This window comes from Catharus ustulatus, chromosome 24, assembly GCF_009819885.2.
Source record: "Catharus ustulatus isolate bCatUst1 chromosome 24, bCatUst1.pri.v2, whole genome shotgun sequence".
Classification (NCBI taxonomy): Eukaryota; Metazoa; Chordata; class Aves; order Passeriformes; family Turdidae; genus Catharus; species Catharus ustulatus.
The window spans coordinates 2,018,940-2,043,336 of record NC_046244.1 but is presented as its reverse complement, the minus strand read 5'-3'; the positions used below and the strand labels follow the sequence as shown (position 1 = coordinate 2,043,336).

General features: G+C 54.3%; 3 protein-coding genes across 4 annotated transcripts; all 3 read left to right on the top strand.

Annotated features, from left to right (window-relative positions):
* The first annotated feature begins 12,291 nt into the window (after positions 1-12,291).
* On the top strand, positions 12,292-14,383 carry C1QA (complement C1q A chain). Of its 2 annotated transcripts, none has more exons than XM_033079624.2 (3): positions 12,292-12,396; positions 13,111-13,281; positions 13,412-14,383. In XM_033079624.2, the coding sequence occupies exons 2-3, from the start codon at positions 13,119-13,121 to the stop codon at positions 13,972-13,974; spliced, it is 726 nt and encodes a 241-aa protein (XP_032935515.1). In that variant the 5' UTR covers positions 12,292-12,396; positions 13,111-13,118; the 3' UTR covers positions 13,975-14,383. The 2 variants fall into 2 exon arrangements, with proteins under 2 accessions (XP_032935515.1, XP_032935514.1); XM_033079623.2 differs by having other exon boundaries at positions 13,093-13,281.
* Positions 14,384-16,801: 2,418 nt separating this feature from the next.
* On the top strand, positions 16,802-18,165 carry C1QC (complement C1q C chain). The gene is made up of 2 exons (XM_033079597.2): positions 16,802-17,007; positions 17,218-18,165. Exons 1-2 carry the CDS (start codon positions 16,818-16,820, stop codon positions 17,772-17,774), a joined length of 747 nt encoding a protein of 248 aa, XP_032935488.1. The 5' UTR covers positions 16,802-16,817; the 3' UTR covers positions 17,775-18,165.
* Positions 18,166-19,027: 862 nt separating this feature from the next.
* On the top strand, positions 19,028-22,061 carry C1QB (complement C1q B chain). The gene is made up of 3 exons (XM_033079850.1): positions 19,028-19,142; positions 20,191-20,350; positions 21,358-22,061. The coding sequence occupies exons 2-3, from the start codon at positions 20,191-20,193 to the stop codon at positions 21,924-21,926; spliced, it is 729 nt and encodes a 242-aa protein (XP_032935741.1). The 5' UTR covers positions 19,028-19,142; the 3' UTR covers positions 21,927-22,061.
* Positions 22,062-24,397: the final 2,336 nt, after the last annotated feature.

Below are 24,397 nucleotides of genomic sequence, written 5' to 3'. Positions count from 1 at the left end.
CCATTATTGATTTTGGATTGCCACTCCCAGCTTTTGATGTCTGAACTGGCAGCAGCCTTTTAATAATGTTTTTGAGGTTCTTCCTTCATCAGATGGGAAAAAATAATATACCTCTTTTAGGCAGAAACCGAGTACTATGCTTAATGTCATCACTCAGGGAAGTGGAGCTTTAAAAAATACATTTGTATCAGAGTTCCTGAAAGCAAGGGAGGAACCCTTCCTGATTCTTGTCTGGGAGAAGGGAATGGCCAGAGAGGGAACAAGGATTTTGCTGTGGAGGAGCCAGGTCTCAGTGAAAACTCAAGCAGATCTGCAGACAGCAGTGTCTCAGCTGCAGCCCCAAATCAGAGTGAGATGCTGAGAGAGGCTTTGCGTGCCAGACTCTGAGCTGGGCGATCCCAGAGGAGCAGCAGGATGCTCAAATCCTGGAAGAACAACATCATGGGCACTGTTTCTTGCTCTTCTCTCTAAAAAGATTCTTTTTTCCTCTCCCTGCTGTACACCCAGAGATGCAGCACTTCAGGGTCTGCAGCAGGGACAAGTGTGGGCAGTTCCTCTGCTGATTCCCAATCTCTCATTCACTAAATTGTTGGATTCAGTGGTGTTTTGTTAGTGGGAGCACATTATGCTGGATCCAGCACCTGAGGGGTGTGAGGCTGCTGCAGCTCCCCTGCCCTGTCAGTGAGGCTGAAGATGTGTGCAGCACACACCTGCACTGCATGCACACCTCTGTACCTGTGTGAGTGAACACCTGGACACCTGTCTGGCCTCACAGCTCACAGACAGACACCAGGAGCACCCAGGTGACATCAACAGCACCAAACAGCCTCATCCAGCTGCTCCTGTGCCTGAGCAGGATACAGGTGTAATATAAATATAGAGAACATAAACACACACACACACAAATGTGCAACATTGATCCCTCCAGCAGCTGGGCTCAGACGCCCAATTTATCCATAATAAGTTAAAAAATGCTCTTCCCCACATCCTGTGTTGGGTCTCTCACCTCAGGACAGAAACCTCCTTGGTCCAAAGGTGACCTGGGAGCGACTCCCAGTGATGATTTTCACACCCCACTCTGGAACAGATGGCTGTGCTGGGACAGCTCTGGAAGGGGCCATGGACAAGGTGGTTGTCCCTCGGGAGTCCTCAGCCTTCACCGTGTCCTTTGCCCCCATCACCTCTGGACATTTCATGGTTCTCCTCTGGGGAGTCTCGGGGCAGCCCCAGGGTGGTGTTTGAGCTCCCCCTCCTGCCACTGTCTCTTCATGCACCTTTGTGGATGTGCAAACAAGCTCTTATCACATCCTCTGCTCTCTAAATTGAGCTGTCCAAGCCCTGCAGGGATGTGGATGTGCTGTGCACAGTCTAAAGTGCAATTTCTTGCCCACTTTGCCCAGTTCTTCCCTCCAGTGGTCTGCAAATCCTGTTTTCTGCCAGCCCTGGCTATTGGCACACTCTGCTGCAGTGGCTGCACACACGAACACACAGAGTTTAAATTCAGGGGAGTTGTCCTGTCTAGAACAAGAATTGTCACTCATCCACATTCTGATCAAGCACTTAAAACCTCCCAGAATGGTGCCCAGGCTGGATCTGGAGGCAGCAGGCAAAGGGACAGGTCCTTGTCCCTGTCCCCACTGTAGAATCAACAAGGGTGACAGAGCTGCCATCAATCACAGGACCTGAGCAGAGGCTTCCAAGTATTTAAATCATTAATTAAGATTAATGAAATGCACTTTTGCAGTTTATTTAAGTGCATGCTCCAAACCTGAGACCTGGTCGTTAATTAGTGAGGGAAATAATTTGAAAGGCTCCATAAATCCCCTCTTAAGCCCTGGTGAGGCACATCCAGCTCCAAGTGCAAGGATATGGCTCTACCCAGGGGATGCTACAGCAGAGTATCATAGGAGACACTTGAGAAGAGACACACATCCAATAATATGTGATTGTTGGGAATTAGGGAGATCCATCCAGCTCAGGACTGAGAATGGGAAGCATAAACTGTAATCTCCTTGTATCATTGTGGTAAATGAGAGGCTTCATTGGACTTCTCCAGATAAATTAAATCAAAAAAATTCAGACATTCCTGGAAGGATTAGAGCTCCTTAGAGATCCCACTGCCCAGCCCTGAATCCTCCTCATGACAGCTAATGCAATGAAAAACGTCCCATTACAGGATGAATCTGAGCTGGAAATAAAAATGCACTTTTTGTCATGGGAAATCTCACATGAAGCCCAGCTGTAGGGTCCTGCATGCATCACCTTGTGCTTGGCCTCATGCTGGGACCTCTGTGTCCACCAGACCAGATCATGGAATCACAGAATGCCTGAAGGGTTTGGGTTGGAAGGACCTTAAAGCTCATCCAGTCCCACCCCTGCCATGGCAGGGACACCTCCCACTATCCCAGACTGCTCCAAGCCCCATCCAACCTGGCCTTGGACACTGCCAGGGATTCAGGGGCAGCCACAGCTTCTCTTGGAAACCTGTCCCCACCCTCACAGGGAAGAATTCCTTCCCAATATCCAGAGCAGCCACGTTCCAGGATGCACTGTGGTTGCCCACTCTGGTGACATAAATAGGATTATATATAGGATTATGGCCATCCTCTGCTGTGACAGCTCCAGCTCTCTGCAGCTGCACAGAGCACTGGGCCTGGCACACACTGACTTGTTATAAATTACTCACCAAAATGGGGTAGGCCAATAATAAGGCAGTTTATTGGTTCATTGGTAAGGAACAGGGGACACAGGGAGTCTGTGCTCTACCAACACATCCATCCTACCCCTGCTCACTGCCCCTTTTCTAGGCAGCTCCTTGGTAGGCTGTGACATGCCCACTGTGCTAGTACAAGTCCCAGTAACCCGAACATGTTGGCTAGCACTCAAGCAGCAGTGGCTACAAGCCCCCACCAGGTCTGGACAAGGCTCAAACATGTCGTCAGGTTACACTCCTAGCAAGCAGGGACAAGCCTGCTCATGTCCAAACAAGCTCACATTTTCCTTAAACATAGAAGTGGATACAATTCATGATTATAGTGACAAAATAATAAATAATAACAAAATAATAAAACCCAAAAATCAACAATTTACAACAAAGTGATTTAAACAAATATAATGTAATCATTAGATTTTCCTGTGTCTCATGTCCATGCTTTGCTTTGGATTCAGTATTCTTTTTTCTATTGATCTCATGGTGAATTTTCATAATGACATAAATCACTGTGCAACATCTCACTGACTGGACCAGCCCAGCCTGTTGGATAACAGAAATAAACAACAACCAGGAATGAATGTGATTGGCTGAATTCAAACTGAAACAAGGGCTCTCAGCCAATCCCTTTGCACCAGGATGCACCCACATCATTGGCCAGTGAGCTGGGCGGAGCTAAGACCCTTGGCCAATCATGTTTGTCAGTGCAGGAAATTTGGATCTCTGGAAAAGGGGCTGTAAAAGTCCCTATTTGAAGCCCCTGTAAAAGGGGGAGCACATCAGTAACTCTCAGGTGGTGCTGCATGACCTCAGTGTCAGGTGGTGTCACATTCCTGTCTCCAACATCAGTGACATTCCAGTGCAAACTTCCCTCAGGATCTGGAGTGTGGAGCTGTTCCAGGACTTTGGGCCCCTCTCTGGAGTGTTTGGAAGAGCAGTGTTCAGAGTGACCTTCCCCACAGTGCAATAAACAGGCACACTGGCAGTAAATTGCATCAATTACAGGGAAGTCAGTAATTAATTAGAAGCTGTGATTCCTCCCATCCCTCATTGCAGCTCTGAAATTAAAAGTCCAGGTGAAGAATAACTCCAGGCCAAGGAGTCAGTGCTGGGGCTGCCACACAAATTGCCCAACATGAAGAAGAGAGTGGAGTGGCCTCTGGGATGTTGATTGATTTGCTTCTGGGTTGGCAGCAAGGACATGGGTTTGACCTCTGCATACAGGAGAGGACTTGGATAGGAGTGAATCCTGGGTGGCTCAGGCAAGTGGAAGTGCCTGTCCAAGCTGGGAAGGGGCTGTGTCCTTGTGGGAAGCAGTGGAGGGTGAGCTCCAGAAGCACAGAGGTTGGGATGTGTCCATGGAGCTGATGGAAGTGCCTCAGAGGATGTGGGAAGCATGGGGACCACCCCAGGATTGAGGATACAGGCATTGCTGCCCTCTGCTTGGGGACCAGAGCCAGAGAGCCACCAAAATCAGAGCTGCTGAAGGTCTGTGTTCATCAGAGCAGGGTCACCAAATCCCGGAACGGCTCAGATTGGAAGCAGTCTTAACAACCACCTCATTCCAACCCCCTGACCACCTCATTCCAACCCCCTGACCACCTCATTCCAACCCCCTGACCACCTCATTCCAACCCCCTGACCACCTCATTCCAACCCCCCTGACCACCTCATTCCAACCCCCCTGACCGCCTCATTCCAACTCTCTGACCACCTCATTCCAACCCCCTGACCGCCTCATTCCAACCCCCTGACCACCTCATTCCAACCCCCTGACCACCTCATTCCAACCCCCCTGACCACCTCATTCCAACCCCTGCCATGAGCAGACACTCCCTCCACTGAGGTGTGCACCTTTCAGAGCCCAGGAGCAGGGAGGCACCGTGGCCTCCAGCCTAAGGCAGGCTGAATGCCTCCCTGCCCTGGAAGCATCCATCCCAGCTGTGCTCAGCACTGTGGGATATTCCTTGGCAAAGCTGAGCTGGGCTGGCTGGTGGAGCCTGGGGCACACGCTGGGGCCCTGCTGGCCATGGGCAAGCAGAGTCTCAGGAGCAGCTGCCCCCAAATTGGAGCCTGGAGTTCACCTTGATCCAGCAGCCAAGGTCAGCTAGAGGGGAGCTGAGTTCCCAGAAAAGCCCCTGTGGAAAGTGAGTTTGAGCAGAAATTGGGTGTAATTGGCTGCAGCCAGCACAGACCTCCAGCTGCCATGACCCAGTTAACACTGACACTCACCTGCAGGAAATTTCCACTGCATTTTCACGGCCTGATGTCAGGGAAAGCAGATCATAGCATGGAGAGAAGTGTGGCAAGGAGGCATGATGCTCCAGGAGCTTTCAGGATCTGTCTGAGCACAGGGTGCAGGGAGGATCAGTGATGGTCATCCCAGTCCAGCAGGGAAGCACAACTGTGCTGCAAACTAGTGCCTGGTAATTCCCAATCCTTGGGATGAGCACATCCCTGCCTGGTGAGGATATTCCTGATGGTCTCACCATGGCCTGGTGGTTCCCAATCCTTGGGATGAGCACATCCCTGCCTGGTGGGGAGATTCCTGATGGTCTCACCATGGCATGGTGGCCCCAAAGAGTCCAAACCCCACAGAACCAGAACTGAGCACCAAAACTCACAGCCCAGACAGGGGCACCCTTTGGCTCCCCTCCAGTATGGGCATCCCATGGGTTTTGAAGGGAACCCCACCATGTCCAGGATGTCTCTCAGAGCCTCCTCTCCTGAACCCACAGCACAAAGCCAGGAGGGAAAGGAAGGACAAGAATTGGGGATTTTTTTTGGTTGTTGTTGTCTTGTAAGAATGGCACTTCCAGCTATTTTTAGAGGTGTTTAAGAGACACCATAAACTCTCCTTGAGGGGTGAACAGGCTCAGGACTCACTGCTGGAGTTGGGGTGGGAATCAGTGGGCACCAGGCTGAGCGTGAACAAAGCATAGATGAGCTAAACTGCTGCAATTGGGGGAGTGTGGCCAATTCAGGGGAAATTGTTCATCCTTATGATCAGCAGCAGGGAGGCCACCTCGCTGTCAGCCAGGGGCAGGGGGGTGAGGTGGAGCTGGTCTCTGCTGCAGCTGTTTGGGAATAATTGCAAGGAAACAGAGCCAAACACATCCCAGTGATGCCAAATGATGTAACTGGGGATGGTGGGCACAGAGGGGACCTTCAGAGGTTTGGGATGGGCATCAGGAAGCATTTCTTCACCCGAGTGTGGTACAGCTCTCCAGGTCACTGGGACCATGGGGATCTCTGTCCTTGGGGGGGTTCCAGACTCAGGCAGGCAAAGCCACATCCTCCCTGATCTAGTTCTGGAATAGTCCTGCCATGAGCAGAGAGCTGCACTGGGGATCCCTGAGGTTCTTTCTGCAGCTCTGCTGGGATCCACAGCACTGGACATCACTCCTCTGTGGCAGGACTCCCTTCCAGGCATGCCCTGGCATGGAAGGGCACAGGCTGCTGTCCCCTGATGTTGCAAAGGTCCAGGCTGGCTCCCTGATCCCATCCCAGCTGTGCCCACTGCCTGCAGGGTGTTCTGATCCTTTACTTACCTGGGGCGATCTTTCTTACTGACCTTGGCATGGACAGAATCCCATCCTGCATTAATCCATTGACTTTTGATGGAGGTGGGAGGACACCAAACACGATCCCTTGGTGGCAATCAAATCAGTATCCTACACAAGAGTCCTGAGTCTCCCTTCCTTCCTTACCCCGTGCTGGGCTCTTCAGAGAGCTGTGTGAGCAGCCCTTGTTCTTCAGCCAGCCCCCACCATTCCAAAAGCCTTTTGCATCCTCTGTTTGCCCTTCTCCCTGGAGAAGGAGCCAGCCCTGCCAGGACAGCCCAGCTCAGCAGGGCAGGGACTCCTGCTGCTCACCCTGGGGCTCCTGGCACGTTGTCAGCACAGCTCGGGGCACCCTGCTCTGATACCATCTTATTTATGGCACATCCTTCCTGTCTTCTCCCTGCTATTATTGCCTAAAATGCTGTAATTTAGATTCTGGCTGTGTTTGATTGCAAACTCCTCCAATCTACAAATTTCAGTGACAAGCACTAGAGCAGCTCATTTACATGCCAGAGTGATCAATCTGCAACTGCTTGTTACACCAGAGAATAAATAAATAACGGATACATTAAAGAATGGGGAACAATCAGCCAAATTAACCAATAGATGCCGAATAATGACAAGGCTTGACATCCTCAACAGGGAACAAGAGAGAGAGGGATGGGACAAGCTTTCCCAGCATTGCCCAGGGCTGCTCAGCACTCATCTATCTCCTCGTGTCCCATGAGCCAGCAGAGATGTGCATCAATGACAGGAGACTGCCAGCAAGGGCTGGAGCCTGAAATCCTGGCTCTTAAACCACTTACCTGTGTTTCTTCCTCACACCTGCTCTGTGCAAATTCCATCACAGGAATAACTCATCCCTGGGACAGCAGGGGACCCACGTGTGGCACCCAGTGTGGCACTTTGCAGCCCAATTTTCATCTGGCATCTCACAAAATCCTTCCAGGGCACCATCATTCTCTGCAAGTCCCTGACAGGAGGATGGATCCAGCTGGGGGCTGGTCTTGTGTCAGGTAACAAGTGACAGGACAAGGGGAAATGTCCTCAAGTTGTGCCAGGGGAGGTTTGGGTTGGATATTAGTGGAAACTCCTTCACTGGAAGGGCTGTCAGACACTGCCCAGGGCAGTGCTGGTGTCACCATCCCTGGGGGATTTAAGAGATGTGGATGTGGCACTTAGGGGCATGGTTCAGTGATGCACCTGGCATTAACCTGGTCAGTTAATGTTTGACTCCAAGATCTCTCCAAACTTTATCCTTCCATGATTCTGTGATTCTGTTTGGGACAGCCCAGCTCAACAGCTGCAGCATCCATCTGGGTGGATATTCAGGCACCATTAAACCACAGTGGCTGCAGAAAGGAGGATGCTGTGAGCTGGCCTCACCTCCCAGAGGGTGCAGGAGGCTGACTGGGATGCTGTGAGTGGCAGCAGAGGGGTGTGAGGTACCTGCCAGCACTGCTGCTCTCCATCACTGCCTCCCACGGAGTGACAGGTACGTGCCAGCTGCCTGATTGATCCTCCCCTGGCAGCTCCTGCCTGTCAGCACTCAGCACCCCGGGGATCCCAGCAGGGAAGGAGCAGAGCACATCTCTCTGCCTGCTGTCAGCAGCCCGTGTGTGCCTGCAGGCACTGGGGGTGTGGGGAGGCTCTGCAGGGGTCACTGCCCCTCGCCAAGGCTGCAGGGCTGGGAGGGCTCTGCCCTGCCTCACCTGGCACCCCCGGCTGGGAGGGCAGCCAGGGGGGAAGGAGCTGCCCATGTGGGAAGGAGGAGGGGTGAAAATCACCTGGAGCAGAGTTCTGGGTGTGCAGCAGAGCCAAGAGGCCGTGAGAGGTGCCCTAAACCATCACCTGAGTGCTCAGGCTCCCCAAACAGCAAGGCACCATCCTCTTTGGGGAGCATTCTGTGACACCTGAGCATCTGCATCCTCTGGCTATTCCAGTGATCTCTGCTCTGGGCCTGGCCCCATTCCAGGTCATCCAGGGCTCCCCTGGAGCATTTTCATCCTCTGGCTGTTCCAGTGATCTCTGCACTGACCTGGCCCCATTCCAGGTCATCCAGGGCTCCCCATGATCACCTGAGCCCCTGCTCCACGCTGAGGGATCCTGCTGTAGCTGCACAGGGATCCCAGCAGGGCTGTGCCTGCCCCCACACCTCCCCCAGGGGCTGCTGCTCACCCAGCAATCCCCTCTTGTCCCCCGATCCCAGCAGAGCCAAACCACCCCAACCTGGGGAAAGGTGCTGGGCAGATGGTGTGAAAAACAAGGTTTATTTTTAATTTTTTAGTAGATTTGAAAAGGTTTAATAAAGGATAATAAGAGATAAACAATAAATTTAAAGGTTATAATAGCATTTAGCTAAAACCACACTCAATTTGGACACACTTTTTAAATTTATTAGTCTGTTGCATATTCATAGACTTACTGTACATTTTCAAATTTTTTTATAAATTATTTTTGGTATTTAAGAAACTGTTTTACATGGCTAATTTTTGAGTTTGATTTTTTTTTAGAGCATGTGTGTTTTTTTGTTGTGGTTTAAATTTATTTTTCTTATTAGTTTTAATTTGGGTTGTGGTTTATAATTTTTATCGCTGGTCGGTGTTGGTAACTGGTGTATCAGTAGTAGGTCTTTACTGAATGTTATTCAACTCAGCAGGTAGTTCACTTACTACAAAGACACTTTATTATTTTATTTAATTCCTAAAGAAAACTATATTTAAAAAACCATTTTAACACCACACATACAGTATTCACTTTAATATTTGCAAAAAGCCAATACCATAACAAGTATTTATAACAGATGGGTTATCCTGGCTCCGATGTGCCTGGCACATCGAGTGGGCATTGTGCAGCTGGACATGCTGTGACACCCCTGGGGACACCGGGGTGATCCCGTGCCCGCCGAGGGCAGAGGCGGGCGGTGCTGGGAGGTGACACCGCCGTGCCGGGAGGTGACAGCGCCGTGCCGGGAGGTGACAGCGCCGTGGCTGAGGCAGCAGTGCCATCTCGCGGTACATCCATCCCTGTTCTGCTACAACCATCCCTGCACAGCCACATCCATCCCTGCTCCATCCACATCCATCCCTGTTCTGCTACAACCATTCCTGTTCTGGCCACATCCATCCCTGTCCCAGCCACATCCATCCCTGTTCCATCCACATCCATCCCTGTTCTGCCACATCCATCCCTGCTCTCCCAGCCACATCCATCCCTGTTCCAGCCACATCCATCCCCCAGACAGAGAGAACCAGACCGTGCCAGGCTGGGACATTTTTGTGCTGCCAGTCACAGTTTTCCCCTGCCCTTGGCACTGCTGAGGCCACACCTCGAGTGCTGTGCCCAGTCCTGTCCCCTCAGTTTAGGAAGGACATTGAGACACCTGAGTGTGTCCAGAGGAGGCAGCAGTGCTGGTGAGGGGCTTGGAGCACAAACCCTGTGAGGAACAGCTGAGGGAGCTGGGGTTGTTCAGCCTGGAGAAAAGGAGACTCAGGGGTGACCTCATCACTCCCTGCAGCTCCCTGAAAGGTGCCTGTGCTCAGCTGGGGTTGGTCTCCTTCTCCAGGCAGCACTGCCAGGATGAGGGGACACAGTCTCAAGCTGCACCAAGGGAAATACAGCTTGGATGTTAGGAAAAGGTTTTGTACTGAAAGAGTGATAAATGAATGGTCTGCCTGGGGAGGTGATGCAGTCACCATCCCTGGATGTGTTTATAAAAACACTGGATGTGGCACTGGGTGCCAGCGGTTAGTTGAGGTGTTGGGATTGGACTCAAAGATCTTGAAGGGCTCTTCCAATCCATTCTGTGAATTCTGTGAATGCTGTGAATTCTGTGATTTCTGTGATTCTGTGAGTTTGCAGAAGCCTCCAGGATGGCCCATGCAATGCTCCTGGCTCCCTACAGCCAGCACCTCTGGAGCCACAGCTGTCACTGTAAATGGCTTCCAGTGCCAGAGGGAAGGGCCAGGAGGGATATTGGGATATTGGGAACAAATCCTTCCCTGTGAGGGTGAAGAGCCCCTGGCACAGGTTGCCCAGAGAAGCTGTGGCTGCCCCATCCCTGGAAATATTCGAGGTTGGACATGGAAGGTGTGGAACAAGATGAGCTTTAAGTCCCTTCCAACCCAAACCAGCCAGAGATGTCTCAGCTACAGATCCAGAGGAAGAGGAGGAGATGCTCAGAGGATGGGAGAGGAAGGCTTGGCTTGACCACAGCAATTCTGAAAGTTGAGTGAGTGGGGCTGAACACTTCTCAGAAATCTCAAGGACCTGAGGGAGGAAACACCCAGACCAACACCAGAGTCCAGGAGATGCTGGAAACCCAGAGCCAGCCCCTGTAATTCAGCACTGAAATGGGGTTAAGGGGACAGCAGGAGGGAAAGGACACAGAGCATGAGGACACAGCCATCAATCAATGCTGGATGAAATGATGGAGTGCTCTAATTTGGGCTGTATATTAAGAAAGGGCAATAGGACAGAAATACAATTACTGTCCAGAAACACTGTTTGCTGAATGCAGGTCCTTCCAAACTCACCTGTCATCTTGTCTTGACACAGTTACAGGTCAGGTTGATAGGAGCACTGATAAAATAAAACCACACTTCTTCTGGGCATCTGATTTATTATTGTGATTAAAAATGTGTAATACATTGCATAAAGCAGGCATCTAGTCAATGGATTAAAGACCAGCTCAGTGACAGATCTCTGCTGGCAAAGGTCTCTGGACTGAGTTTGGGCATTGCCTTTTTCAGCTGTCTGGGAAATGATGCAACACCTCTCTTGGGAATGCAGGAAACAAAAGGCAGGGGGGATAGGAGTTTGGAGTCACCCTAATCCCAGGTCTGCTCACTCCCCTCTTTCCTTGGATATCATCCTCCAAGCCCCAGCTCCAGGTCGGGGCAGCTGCCACAGAATTCCTAAGAGGACACTCAAGGGGACAAGGATGAGAGGGTCCCTTCCCACTGCCCACTGTGTCCCCCATGGGGTGGCCTGAGTGGTCCCCAGGGTGCCAAGGATCACCTGCTGGGGTCACTGTGGCACCTGCCATCTCTGAGGTGATGGGGTTTGGGGTCTGGTGGCATTTTGGGGCTCTTTTTCAGCAGAGCTGGATGAGCACCCCTGGACTCATTCCCTGCACTCAGTGATAGGAGGTGCTGGTGTTTCACTGAGCAGATCTTGAGGCACACACATCTGAGTGGTGCAAGGCACAGCTCCCCAAAGGGACTGAGAGCAGCATCAGTGCCAGACACCCTCATCTTTTCCCACTCTACTCCACACACCAGGTCCCCAAAGCACTGCAGTGAAAGCAGCAGGAAGGAGATCACTGGACTGTAGATTATTCTGAGTTGGAAGAAGCCCCCAGGAATTATCAGTCCCGCTCCTGGCCCTGCACACACACCCCAACAATCCCACCCTGTGCCTCAGAGCATTGTTTGAACACTCCTGCAGCTCTGGCAGCCTCGGGGCTGTGCCCATTCCCTGGGGAGCCTGGGCAGTGCCAGCACCTCTGAGGAAGAACCTTTCCTGATTTCCAACCAAAACACTCCAGACTCAGCTGAGCCACACAAGCACTGAGGATCCCTTTGCTGGATCCTGCTCCATCCGAGTCAGTGCCAAGGTGGGGATCTGGAGGGGTCAACACCCAGCAGCACCATGGCAAAGCTGGGGACCAGAGAAAGCCACTCTGCCCAGCACTCCCAGAAACCTCCAGGGGTTATCCCAGTGCTGCCCTGAGCACCCGTGGGTGGCTGTGACACCTGGCACTCCATCACCTGTCCCCCCCTGCCATCTCAGCAGCCTGTGGGCATCCTCCAGTCCTGCTGCTTTGTGCCCAGTCACCACCAGCCCCTGCTGCAGGGCCAGGCTGGTCACCCAGGGGCACTGCACCCTTCCTGCACCGAAACCAAAGTGTTTACAGTAAAGTCATACTTGAGTGTGGAAAGGGGAACAAGTTTCTGAGAGAGAAAGTGAAACTCAACACATCCCTTCTCCAAGCTGGCAAAACTACAGTGCATGCAAGGTCATCCTTCCCACCCCTCTGCTCTTCCTGCCTACTGCCAGAGAAGAGATTCCAGCCAACTGAGCTGCTGCTCACGCTGCTCTGTCTTCAGCCCCTGCACCAAGGTAAGTCACCACAAACTCCTGGGGACACTCTCCTCTTCTGCCACCACTTTCCAGTCCTTGCTCCCTGTCCTCCTTCGTTCTTCACTTCCCCCTCCACAAGGGTTCAAAGTAGAAAATCAGGGAGGGGAGGATGTGGGGGGAAGAGGAATCTGCAGGAATCTGTCCTTGCTGTGTGTGCCTGTGGTCGTCACTGGGCTCTGCAGACTTGTCCCAAACTGAGAACCCCAGGTTTTGGGACAGGTCTATGTCCTCTCTCCCAGCTCTGAATGTTGGAGGTCTGGATCCCATTTGCTGTTTTTCCCTTTCCTGTTTATCCCTGTTCTGTGTCTTTGCATCCTTTCCTCCCTTGTGCCCACTCTGTCATGGGACCTCTGCCCCACACAGCAGTGCTTCTCCCCCCAAACTGGAATAAACATCCTCTACAGGCATCTGAGGTACCCCTACCCACACCCAGGACCTGGAGGAAAGGGCTTGTGCCATGCTCCATGTCCTGGGCATTTCAATCCCAGAGCTCTGCCGTGGGCATGCTAGAGATTTTCAGTGACATCAGTGAGTTCAGGTCACACAGCCTCAAAACCCTTCCAGGAATTTATTTCCATGTGGTGTGTGGTTACCCATGCTGGACAGTTCAGCAGATCTGAGGGCACCTGCGTGTCTGTGACCAAGGTTTCTCTGTGTGTTTGCCTCCATCCCCAGTTCATCCCTGTGCTGTAGGAGGCAGGATGCAGCCTGCATTCCTGCTGGCAGCCAGCACCCTGGCAGCAGTGCTGGGCATGGCCCTGCTGCAGGGGGACGTGTGTAAGGCTCCGGACGGCAAGAACGGCTCCCCTGGGGTCCCCGGCCGCGACGGGAGGCCAGGGCAGAAGGGTGACACGGGAGAGCCAGGTAAGAGGAGGCTGGGGATGCTGGGTGCAGGGAGCCTGGGAGCCTCTTGGTAGGAGCATCCCAGGCTATGGGAGCAGCTCAGGAGATGTCAGATGTGTGTGAACTCCTTCTCCTCCCCGCTTGTCCCCAGGGAGACCAGCACCGAGCACGGGCACCAAGGGAGCCAGAGGGGATGAAGGAGACCCTGGATTTCCTGGCCCCCCAGGCATGCAGGGCCTACCTGGTGCTCGTGGCCCTGTGGGGGCACCAGGGTTTCCAGGGCCACCAGGGCAGAAAGGCGTAGCTGGTGATGGTTTGGAGCACCCTCGTCCTGCCTTCTCTGCCTCCAGGCTGAGCCCGCCCCGCGCAGGCACCACGGTGGTGTTTGACAGGATCATCACCAACCAGGAGAACTCCTACAGCCCCCTGACCGGCAAGTTCACCTGCAGCACTCCTGGGCTCTACTACTTCAGCTTCCAGGTGGTGTCCACGGGGGACCTGTGTCTGAGCATCACCAAGAACGATCAGCGCGTGGTCAGCTTCTGCGACAACAACAGCCGCGGCATCCTGCAGGTGAACTCGGGCAGCAGCGTGCTCAGCCTGGCTGGGGGGGACCAGGTGTCCCTGAGCACTGCCCAGGCCAGCTCCATTTACAGTGGCTCTGAGGTTGACAGCGTCTTCAGCGGGTTCCTGGTGTCCCCAAACACGGCCTGAGGGGCTCCCACAGTGCTGGGGTGTCTGCGTGCCTGGCAGCTCCCCTCTGCCTGTGTGGGATGCTTTAGGGACACAGCACATGGGGATGGTTCCAAACTGAGCATCCAGAACTGTTCTGTGCTTCCAGCAATGTCACAGCTGGCCAAGCTGTGTGTCACCACTGAGCCCTCAGCTCCGTGCTGAGCCTGCCCACGCTGTCCTGGAGGCTGTGGGCTCTCATCCCTTTCTCCTCCTGGGCACTCCAGCTGCACTCCCAGTTGTCACCAGCTTTGGCTCTTTGCTTTTGAGTGGGAAATCACTGCCTGCCACTGCTTCTGCTCCACTAACCACTGCAAAAGCCTTCCTGGCACTGGGGCACATCCTGTCACAACCTCCCCGTCAGTATAAATAAATGCTTCTTCTACCACAACTCCTTGGGTTTTCTGTTCTATTCATGCACCTTCCCCAAACCATCAATATCCTGGACCCCTTCCCAAGCTGCCCAGGGAGAGAAGTGATTCCAGCTTGTCCTGGGCACTGCAAAGGCAGAAGGACAGGAGGAATGGAGTGTTCAATCAGAGCTGGAATTTCCAGAGAGGAGTAAGAAACATCTGGGACAGGGCTATGTGTGTCCTTCTCTGCTGAGCTGTCCTGCAGGGGAAAACAAAGGCAGCAGATCCTGCACCTCACCCACAAGGTCCCGAGTTGGTGCCCAAACTCTCCTGGGAAGGCAGAGGGCAGCTCTGGTGCTCTGGCATCACAGCAAGGAGGGACAGGGACACGGGGACACTGAGGGGTGATGGTGGTGGAGCTGTGAGGGGTTAGGGTGATGTGAAAGGGAGGTGCAGCAGGCTGGGCTGGTCAGGAAGCATCAGGTGCCATACCCTGGGACTGCTCTTCAGGGGAGCTGCTCCTCAAACACTGGGCACTCAAATATCCCTGTCCCTGGAGCAGTGAGGAGGAGGAGACTGGAGGAGACCTGTGAGGAGCAGCACCCCAGTGAGGGATCTTGGGGCCTTACCCAGTCCAGCACTCAGCAGAACTTGGTGGGGCATGGGGAAAGGTGCAGATCAGAAATTCTCAAAGGGAAACATTTTCCAGTCCTATTTAGGGGTGAAGCATCTTCCATCAAAGCCAGGCAGGGACCTTGCAGCAGCCCTTCACTGCCAGGCATCTCCAGCCCACTGGAGCTGGCCTGATTTCCTGATTTGGAGGACAGGTGTCTACTGAGAAAGGCAGGAACTTCTCTTTGAAATGGAGAATGTAAACCCCCTCCCTCCAAATTATTATAATTTTGAAATCAAGGGGCTTTCAGACAAAGATATGGGAATTAGGAATAACAGTTCTTTACTAGGGAAATTAAAATAGAAATACAGCACTACAAACAAACAAACTCCAAACCCTGACACAGTCAGAGTACAACCTGACACCTGTCAGGCAGGGTGTTGGCAGCAGTCCCATTCCATGGTGGCTGCATCCTCCTGCAGTGACAGATGTGGCTCAGCTGGAGCAGTGCTCCTGTACAAGGTGCAGTTTCCCTCCGGAGCTCCAGTGGTGATGTGGAGAAATCCGGTTTTCCTCTGGAGTCCAGTGGAGAAAGGGGCTCCCTTAGTGTCCCAAACCCTCTGTTTTTATCTTGGTAAGAAATGTTGGGCTCTTCCCCCTGGCTGGAGCAACTCCCAATGGGATGCAGTAATTTTATCAGTCCCACAGTGGGACTCAATGGCCATGAGCAGAAAATGACTGGCTGGAGGAAGGATGGGTTGTGAAAAGATAAAGAACAATGCCCTGCCTGGTTTCAATGGATGGCCCATTAGCAGAATATCTCCCATGGAGATCAGGATCACTGCCCCCACCCTCAACAGATGGTGATAGCATAGATACCTTTTATCACACTCTGTATTGTAACCCCCGACACATGAGGCTGTTTCCAAGCTGCCTTCTGCTCAGAAACAAGGGAAGTGAGAGGGGAAGCAGGGCACTTGGGGAGGGCTATTCCCTGCAGAGGCTTGGGGGGGTTGTGCCACATCTCTCTGAGCTGTGTCCCACCTCTGTCCTTGCAGGGGCACCAGTACAGGTTTTGCTGCACAGCCAAGAACATGCTGACTCAGCAGAAACCATCGGGCAGGAGGATGTGAAATTTGGGTTGGAGCACTGGGGTTCTGTGTTCCCACAGGCCCTCTGCCCTTCCCCAGCTGTGACTTCCTCGGCAGGGTGTCAGGAGCCGCGCCCAGCGCTGTGCTGGCCGGGACCTCACAGCAGCAGCACCAGCACACACTTCCCTGCCTGATCCCCACTCGAGGTAAGAGTGCTGCAGGGGCCCTGTCTCAGGGCTGGGACTGGGGGTCCAGCAGCATGGCACACTGCTGCAGAGGGGGGACAATGACAGGAGGATGTGGGTGAGAGAGGAGGAGGAGGAGAGGAAGGAGATGGAGGGACTGAGGGGCTGCACACGTGTGATGGAGACAGGATGCACCAGCTGATGGAAGGATTGATCCTGCTGGACAGTCAGGCTGCTGCTGGAGGAGGAGGGAGATCAGCTGTGTGCAGGGGTGGCAGTCTGCAGTGGTGTGTGCATCTCCAGGGTTTGGGGATGCTGCATTCAGAGGGCTTGGGGCTGGCCATGGGCACCTCAGACCTCATGGCTCCATCCAGACTGGAAGTCCAACTCCTGCTGTGCCATCAGGGGCTGCCCTGGGCTTGGAGATGAGCCTGGGACCCATCTCCACACATCCAGCTCCCCACTGTCCTGCAGTGTGTACAGGTGGGACATCCAGCTGTTCCTGGCACATCCAGTCTCCTTTTCTCTGTCCCCCAAGCCACCCTTCCTTGGCCCCTCACTCCAGCACTTTCTTTCCCTTTCCATGCTACAGAACACCAAAATGGAGAAGAGATTCTGGGTGCAGCTCCATCTGGCCCTCACCCTCCTCTTCCTGAATGTGGGCTCTGCACAAGACCCTCCCAGCTGCTATGGGACTCCAGGGCTGCCAGGCATGCCAGGTTTGCCAGGCAGGGACGGCCGGGATGGGCTGAAGGGAGCCAAAGGGGAACCAGGTGAGTGGGCAAGCAGGGAAACCACCTGGGCAGGGGGGCACTGAGTCCTCCATGGCTGCTCTGCCTTGCCTTGCAGGATGGGGAGAGCATCCTCTGTGGTCAGGTGGAAGAGGCAGCAGTGCTCTCCTAACCAAGGGAAGGGGTTAGAGAAGCCTCTCCCCATATCCTGCCATTGACACTGACTCCTTTTCACCCCCCACCACCCCACAGGTATCCCAGCTAGTTCTACACAACTGGGGCCCAAGGGCATGAAAGGAGTACAAGGCCCCCCTGGCCCTCCAGGCAAGCCTGGTCCCCGTGGGGCCCCTGGTCCAATGGGATTCCCTGGGATGTCGGGTGCAGCTGGACCCCCAGGACTGCCAGGCAGCTTCAAGCAGAAGCAGCAGTCAGCATTCTCAGTGACCAGGCAGACCAGCCAGTACCCCTCAAAGAACCTCCCTGTGGTTTTCAACCATGCCATCACCAACACCAACAACGACTACGACACCACCACGGGCAAATTCACCTGCAGGGTCCCTGGGGTCTACTACTTCGTCTTCCACAACTCCCACACAGCCAACCTCTGTGTCATCCTGCTCAAAAACCAGAGGACGATGGCCAGCTTCTGCGACCACAAGACCAACAGCATGCAGGTCAGCTCGGGGGGCACGCTGATGCACCTGGCTGCTGCAGACGAGGTGTGGCTGGGAGTCAACGACTACAACGGCATGGTGGGCATTGCCAGCTCTGACAGCATCTTCTCAGGCTTCCTGCTCTTCCCAGACTAGAGCACAGCACAGCCCACCCCAGCACCTGCTGGCTTCTCCCTGCCCTGAACACACTGCTCGTTGCTGGGCTCCTCCTGATGCTCCCAGTCTCTCTGCAGGGAGGGCATCGAGCCAGACCCACACCCTCGCTCTGGGGCTGGGCACTGGCAGCTGCTGCCCAGGGGAACAGGCACATCTGGATGCATCTGCAGCTGGTGCTGAGCTCCTGGTCCTGCTGGCAGTGCCACGTGCATCCCCCTGCTCACCCCACATTACCTCAGAGGTCTCCCTGTGTTTTTCCCCTCCCCGGCTGGGCTGCCTCAGGTTCAGCCAGGTGTCCTGGCACAGGCTGAAGCAATCCCTTTGCCATGACCTGGCTGTGGAAAATGTCAATAAAACTTTCCCCAGTGCACCTGGTGTAGTGTGTTGTTTCCTTCATGTCCTGCCTCTCTGTGGTGTGCACACATGTGCACATCTGGCCATCTGTGTGGCATCAGCGTGTCCCCAGGCCTTGCTGGGTCAGAGACCATCCCAGTCCACCCACACCTGCCTTTGCACAGGGGGTGAGACCCCTGCTGCAGGAACAGGATGGTTCCTGTGTCCCCACACCAAGAGGACTCCTCCAAGCAGGGCCCTGACTCTCCCCTCCACAGCTTCACAGGGGCCCAGCCTGCAAAGGAAACCCCAACACCATGGCTGGGACATCCCTGGGCTCCCTCCCACCATGGGGCAGGGGAAGCACTCTGCCTTTCCTGAGCCACACCAAAGGAGCTCGTGCTGGTGGAGGCTGCAGAGCCCACCAAAACCCAGCAGGGATTTCTCCTGGTGTCACACACTGCAGGGTGGAACAGGCAGTCACCTCTCTGAACTTCCTGTGCTTCACCTCCACAAGTCCAAAGCAGGACTGGGAATGCTTTTCCCACAGGGTAAAATCTGTTCCCCTGCCCAATATTCAGGAGAGTCAGGGGGCATGGGCTCAAGGTGATGGATGCTGACACCCTGCAGAGCTGGAAGCAGAGCAGCCTGAGGGGTGCTGGCTGAGTGCATGCACATTTCTGCAGCTCTGATGGGTCACCCTAAACTCATCTGGAGCTCCCAACAGCATTCCCCACAGCAAGCACCCCTGGGCAGGACCCAGGGACCTTGCAGGGCAGAGCTGTGCCTGCTGGGGCTCAGGGTGCTATTTGGGGATAGCTTGTTCTGCTCAGCTGACAACAGCATTCACGGGGGATCTGAAACTGCCACGAAAAAAAGACAAAAAGGGGATGTGTCCCAGATCCTTTCACAATAACCCTTGCAGCAAACTTCTGCTTCTCCTCGTGGGCATTTCTGGGCAGGACGCTGGGGTGTCCTGCTCCATCTCCCCACCTGATCCACGAGGAGCTCAAGGTAAGAGGCAGACTGAGCCCAAGGTTCCCCTGCAGGAAGGAGCACGTAGGGAACCCAGCAGGGTGACAGTCACCTGCACTGCTGGCACTTCCCTGTGCTCTGGGGCAGAAGAGAAACGGGGGGTGGAGGTGCTGGGCTGGGGGTGGTGGAGGTCCCTGATGGGATCCTGAGCCCTCCTGCTCCACCTGGAAGGAGGAAAACATAAAAGCAGAGATGGCAAAGTTCCACAGGGGAGATCAGTGTGAGAGGTTCCCTGGGGGCTCTTTTCCCTGAGAAGCTCTTGTCTTCTGATGGGCTTGGGCTGGGAGCTGAGGATCCATCCTGTGCCTGCCACACCCAAAGCAGAACGGCTGTGCCTGCAGGATCCAACTCACCAACCTTTTGTTCTGCTGGCACCAGAGCCTCAGCACTGGGAAAATCCACCTGAGGTGGGGGAGCTGTGGCTGGGCTGCCCAGATACAGCCCCCATACACACAGTGCTTATCCCACAGCAGGATCTGGGGGAAGGAGCTGGGCAGGGAGGGCAGGAGGAAGGCAAGAGCCCAGGGGTGGAAGCCCAGATAACTGTCCCAGTACGGCTTGTTAGATACAGAAATGCCTCTGGGGCTGAGCAGCTGTGTGACAGGACACAAGGGGAAGCTGTGGGATGGAGGAGGGAGGTTTGGGGGCTCATTGACATCTTCAACATGCTGGTAGAAGGCAAGGCCCATTCTCCTGCAGATGATAAACTGCTCTGGTAAGTAAGGATTTTATTTTCCCCTGCAAATGTGGTCCTGAGACGAGATGGAGAATTTCTCCTGCAAGGGAGCAGCATGGCCATGTTGGACACCACATCTCTGAGATAACCTGTCCCAAATATTCAGGGAGCTGAAGCTGTGGGCACTTGTAAGCTGGGGATTTAGGAGTGATGAGAGACTGGCAAGCCCTGCCTTGCCCAAGGGTTCTGGTCCTTTGCTCTGGGGCCAGGTGGATAGTGGGTTTGGCTCTGCCCTCCCCAGCCCTCTCACCACCCAGGAAAGAGCCCTGACACTGTTCCATGCTCTCACAGATGTGGACCTTGTGGGCCATGCTGATCTGCCTGGCTGGAGGACACCTTGCCAGTGCCACACTCTGCCAGACCTATGGCCCCATCCCAGGCATCCCAGGAATACCAGGACAGCCTGGCAGCGATGGCCTGGATGGAGAGAATGGCCCAAAGGGTGAACAAGGTAAGGAAGAGGCTGCAGGTGGGTAAAACATTATCTTGTGAATGCTAAGAGCAGGGAAAGACACACGATGCTGGGTAAGCAACCCATTTCCACCAGTTCTTTGAGGTCTTGTCAGGTGAGGATGATGGAGCACTCCAAGGAATTTGGGGAAGGAGAGGGGTGACAGCAAGGTGTGTCACACTCTGTTGGGCAGGGGTCTCCACTGACCCACACCAGCACAGGTTCCTTGCTCAGACAAATGGGGCTCAGCTGTGACCACAATGACTCTTCCTCCTTGTCCTAGTTTGGAGGACAGGTGTCTGCTGAGAAAGGCAGGAACTTCTCTTTGAAATGGAGAATGTAAACCCCCTCCCTCCAAATTATTATAATTTTGAAATCAAGGGGCTCTCAGGCAAAGATATGGGAATTAGGAATAACAGTTCTTTTCTAGGGAAATTAAAATAGAAATACAACACTACAAAGAAACAAACTCCAAACCCTGACACAGTCAGAGTACAACCTGACACCCGTCAGGCAGGGTGTTGGCAGCAGTCCCATTCCATGGTGGCTGCATCCTCCTGCAGTGACAGATGTGGCTCAGTTGGAGCAGTGCTCCTGTACAAGGTGCAGTTTCTCTCTGGAGCTCCAGTGGTGATGTGGAGAAATCCGGTTTTCCTCTGGAGTCCAGTGGAGAAAGGGGCTCCCTTAGTGTCCCAAACCCTCTGTTTTTATCTTGGTAAGAAATGTTGGGCTCTTCCCCCTGGCTGGAGCAATTCCCAATGGGATGCAGTAATTTTATCAGTGCCACAGTGGGACTCAATGGCCATGAGCAGAAAATGACTGGCTGGAGGAAGGATGGGCTGTGAAAAGATAAAGAACAATGGCCTGCCTGGTTTCAATGGATGGCCCATTAGCAGAATATCTCCCGTGGAGATCAGGATCACTGCCCCCACCCTCAGCAGATGGTGATAGAACAGATACCTTTTATCACATCCTCTATTGTAACCCAAGACACTCCTCTTTCCTAGGACTCCCTGGCCAGGGTGGATCAGAGAGAGGGGAGAGGGGACCCCCAGGAGCACCGGGAGCGCCTGGGAAGGTCGGTCCCATGGGCATACCAGGTCCACCGGGCCTGCCAGGCGTAATGGGAATGCCTGGCCCTATAGGAGAGCCTGGTGACTACCAGGCCACCTCCAAGTCGGCGTTCTCGGCTGCCAGGAGCAGCAGCTCCTACCCCCGCCGGGACGTGCCCGTGCGCTTCGAGCGCATCATCACCAACCAGAACGGGCACTACGAGAACCGCTACGGCCGCTTCACCTGCCGCGTGCCCGGCACCTACTACTTCACCTACCACGTCACCTCCCGCGGCAACCTGTGCCTCAGCATCAAAAAGGGCCGAGGTTCCAGCAAGGGGGACAGGGTGGTGACCTTCTGTGACTACGTGCACAGCAGTTTCCAGGTCACCACGGGCGGCGTGGTGCTCAAGGTGGCCATGAACGAGTCTGTGTGGCTGGAGCCGACGGAGAAGAACTCCCTGGTGGGGCTGGAAGGCTCTGACAGCATCTTCTCTGGCTTCCTCATCTTCCCTGAGGCTTAGCCCACTAGAGATGTGTCTGTGGCCAGCCTCTGCGTCCCTGCAGAGCTGAGGACTCCCCTGGAAACTCTTTGCTCCCAAGCTGGTGCTTGAGGCACACTGCTGCCATTCTTTCACAATAAATGACAGCTCTTCGCACTAGTGGTCCCTTTCTGGATAGGATTTTCCTTTTGCCTCCTAAATAATTTTCACACAACCAGGGTGCTGATTCCTGCCCCCTTGGGTGCAGCCCAGGCTCATTAGCATCTCATTACTGCTGAGCAGAGCCAGACAAGCCATGCAGTTCCTGCTGCAGATCAGGCTGAGGATCTCCATCCAGAGCCACACAAACAGTCCCAGCCCAGGGTTAGGAAAGCCTGGAGAAGCATCTCAGCCTTTAACAGGGGGCAGGACAATGACACAGTGGGAAAATTGGGGCCACTGGGTACTGGGGAGATTCTGGAGATGGTGCTGAACTGCAGAGTCCTGACAGTGGCGGGATCTGGGGACACCAACCTCTCTCAGACTTTTTTTGGGGGGTGGTGGTGACAGAAATACCCACAGAAGATTGTCAAGGCTTGTGACAAGGTGAGGCAGGTGAATGTGGGCCATGATGGGGGTGGTGTGGAGGACACCCCGGTACAGCCTCCAAAGCCCAGCACAGAACCCCCACGTCCTGGAGCACAGCCAAGCCCTCCCAGCTGCTCCTTATCAATAGCAGAGCAGTGGAATGTGCAGATGAATTAAAGCTGAGGAGCCCAGGGACACCCCTGGGTGGGTTGCCTGCAGCCCCCAGCCCATCCCTGGGGATGGACTTGGGACATTCAGGAATTTTTGTGAGAGCCTGGGGTTTGAAAGGGTCTGGATAAAAAGGGTGATGATAAAAGGTCTGGGGGAGGTGAGTGTGATGTGGGCAGGATTTAATGGAGCGTCACCCCTGAGCTCTGCAGTCCCCCCAGCTCTGGGCTGCTCAGGTGTCCCCTCCCCAGCGCAGGACAGTGACCGAGGCTGTTGTCACCGCTCGGAGGCTCCTGCCCAGGGCGATTTGCCGGCAGGTGGCACTGGAGACTGGCTCAGCCCTCACCTGGCAGCAGCAGCATCCTCATCCTCATCCCAGCTCCAGCGCTTCATATCTCCTCCTCCTCCTCCCCACCACCTCAGAGTTTATCCTTCCTGCAGCAGAATCTGTGGCTGCCCTCCCCGGGGTGCAGCCCGTGTCCCCTCTCTGCTGCTGTCACCCTCTGAGCAGAGGGCTTGGGTGTTGCTTTCTGAGGTTTCCCCGGCGCTGGAGCCTTTACAGTGCAGGTGGAGGAGAAGAGAAGGTGTCTGAGCTGCTTTTGACCCCAAAGAGGGCAGGTAGCACACACTGCCTGAGCCTCCTGAACCCCCAGCAGGTAGGAGACACTGAAAAGGAGCTGGGATACTCTGGAGGTCAGGGCTGCCATTCCACGAGCCCTGAGAGCTGGAAAATGAGCTGGCAGAAGCCTGCTGATATTTGATGGAGACAAATGCAAAGTCCTTCTTCTGGCATGGGACAACCCCATGGGACAACCCCACGCCAGAGACAGGCACTGGCAGCAGAAAGCTCTGCAGGAAGGGACCCAGGATGTTGTTGGACACCAAGATTAAGCTTTCTGCCTTTCCAGGAATGGATATAATAATTTTGATTTTTGAAAAGGTGTAAAGGAATAAAGCTGATGTTGTTTTTCAAATAGATGTCTGACCAGCAGGAGCCAAAAGGGTTTTGGGGGGCTTGGAAAGTCAGAGGGCAGTGCAGGTACCAGCAGCTGGCAAACAGAGGTACAGAGAGAAGGTGCAGAGGGCATTGTTATCTAAAAGTGCAGAGGGAATCGCTGCCCAGAGGTGCAGAGGGCATCATTTCATCCCATGGCTCTCAACCAGCAGCCAGCAATGCCATCTCTGGCAGTGGCCCATGGGATGGCAGCTGCCTGCTCCCCTGAGGCTGCCACTGAACTCACACCCCTGGGTATCCAAAATGGATGAGGAGAGGAGCACAGAGAGTGCTGGTGTTGGTCCATGCAGCACCACCCTTCAGTTCTTCCCAGGCAGCTCAGGATGAGCAGCACATTGGAAGCCCCAAAGCTGCAGCCTGCACCCCCTCAGCTGGAGGGGCCCCTCCTCTCCAGCTGTGACAGCACTCACTGAGGCCAGAGCCAAAATGTCCCTTGCCATGGGACCCTGCACAGGAGCTGGGATTGCTTCCCCCTGTGCTCAGCAGCCAGTGCTTCTGCTGGACCCCTGTGCTACCCTGGGCCACACTGGGAATATCAAAGGTCCTGGGTGGTTGTGTGCTGTGCTGGCAGCCCCACCTGTCCTGTCTGGTGATCCCAGGAACAGCAGAACCAACCCAGCCCTGCTCCTGAACCTCCTGCCCTGCTCTTTGCTCTGGGATTCATTATTCCATGGAAACAGGGCAGTCTTGGAACAGCACAACCATTAACAGGAGAGCTGGAAAGAAAGCTGTGCAGGGTCAG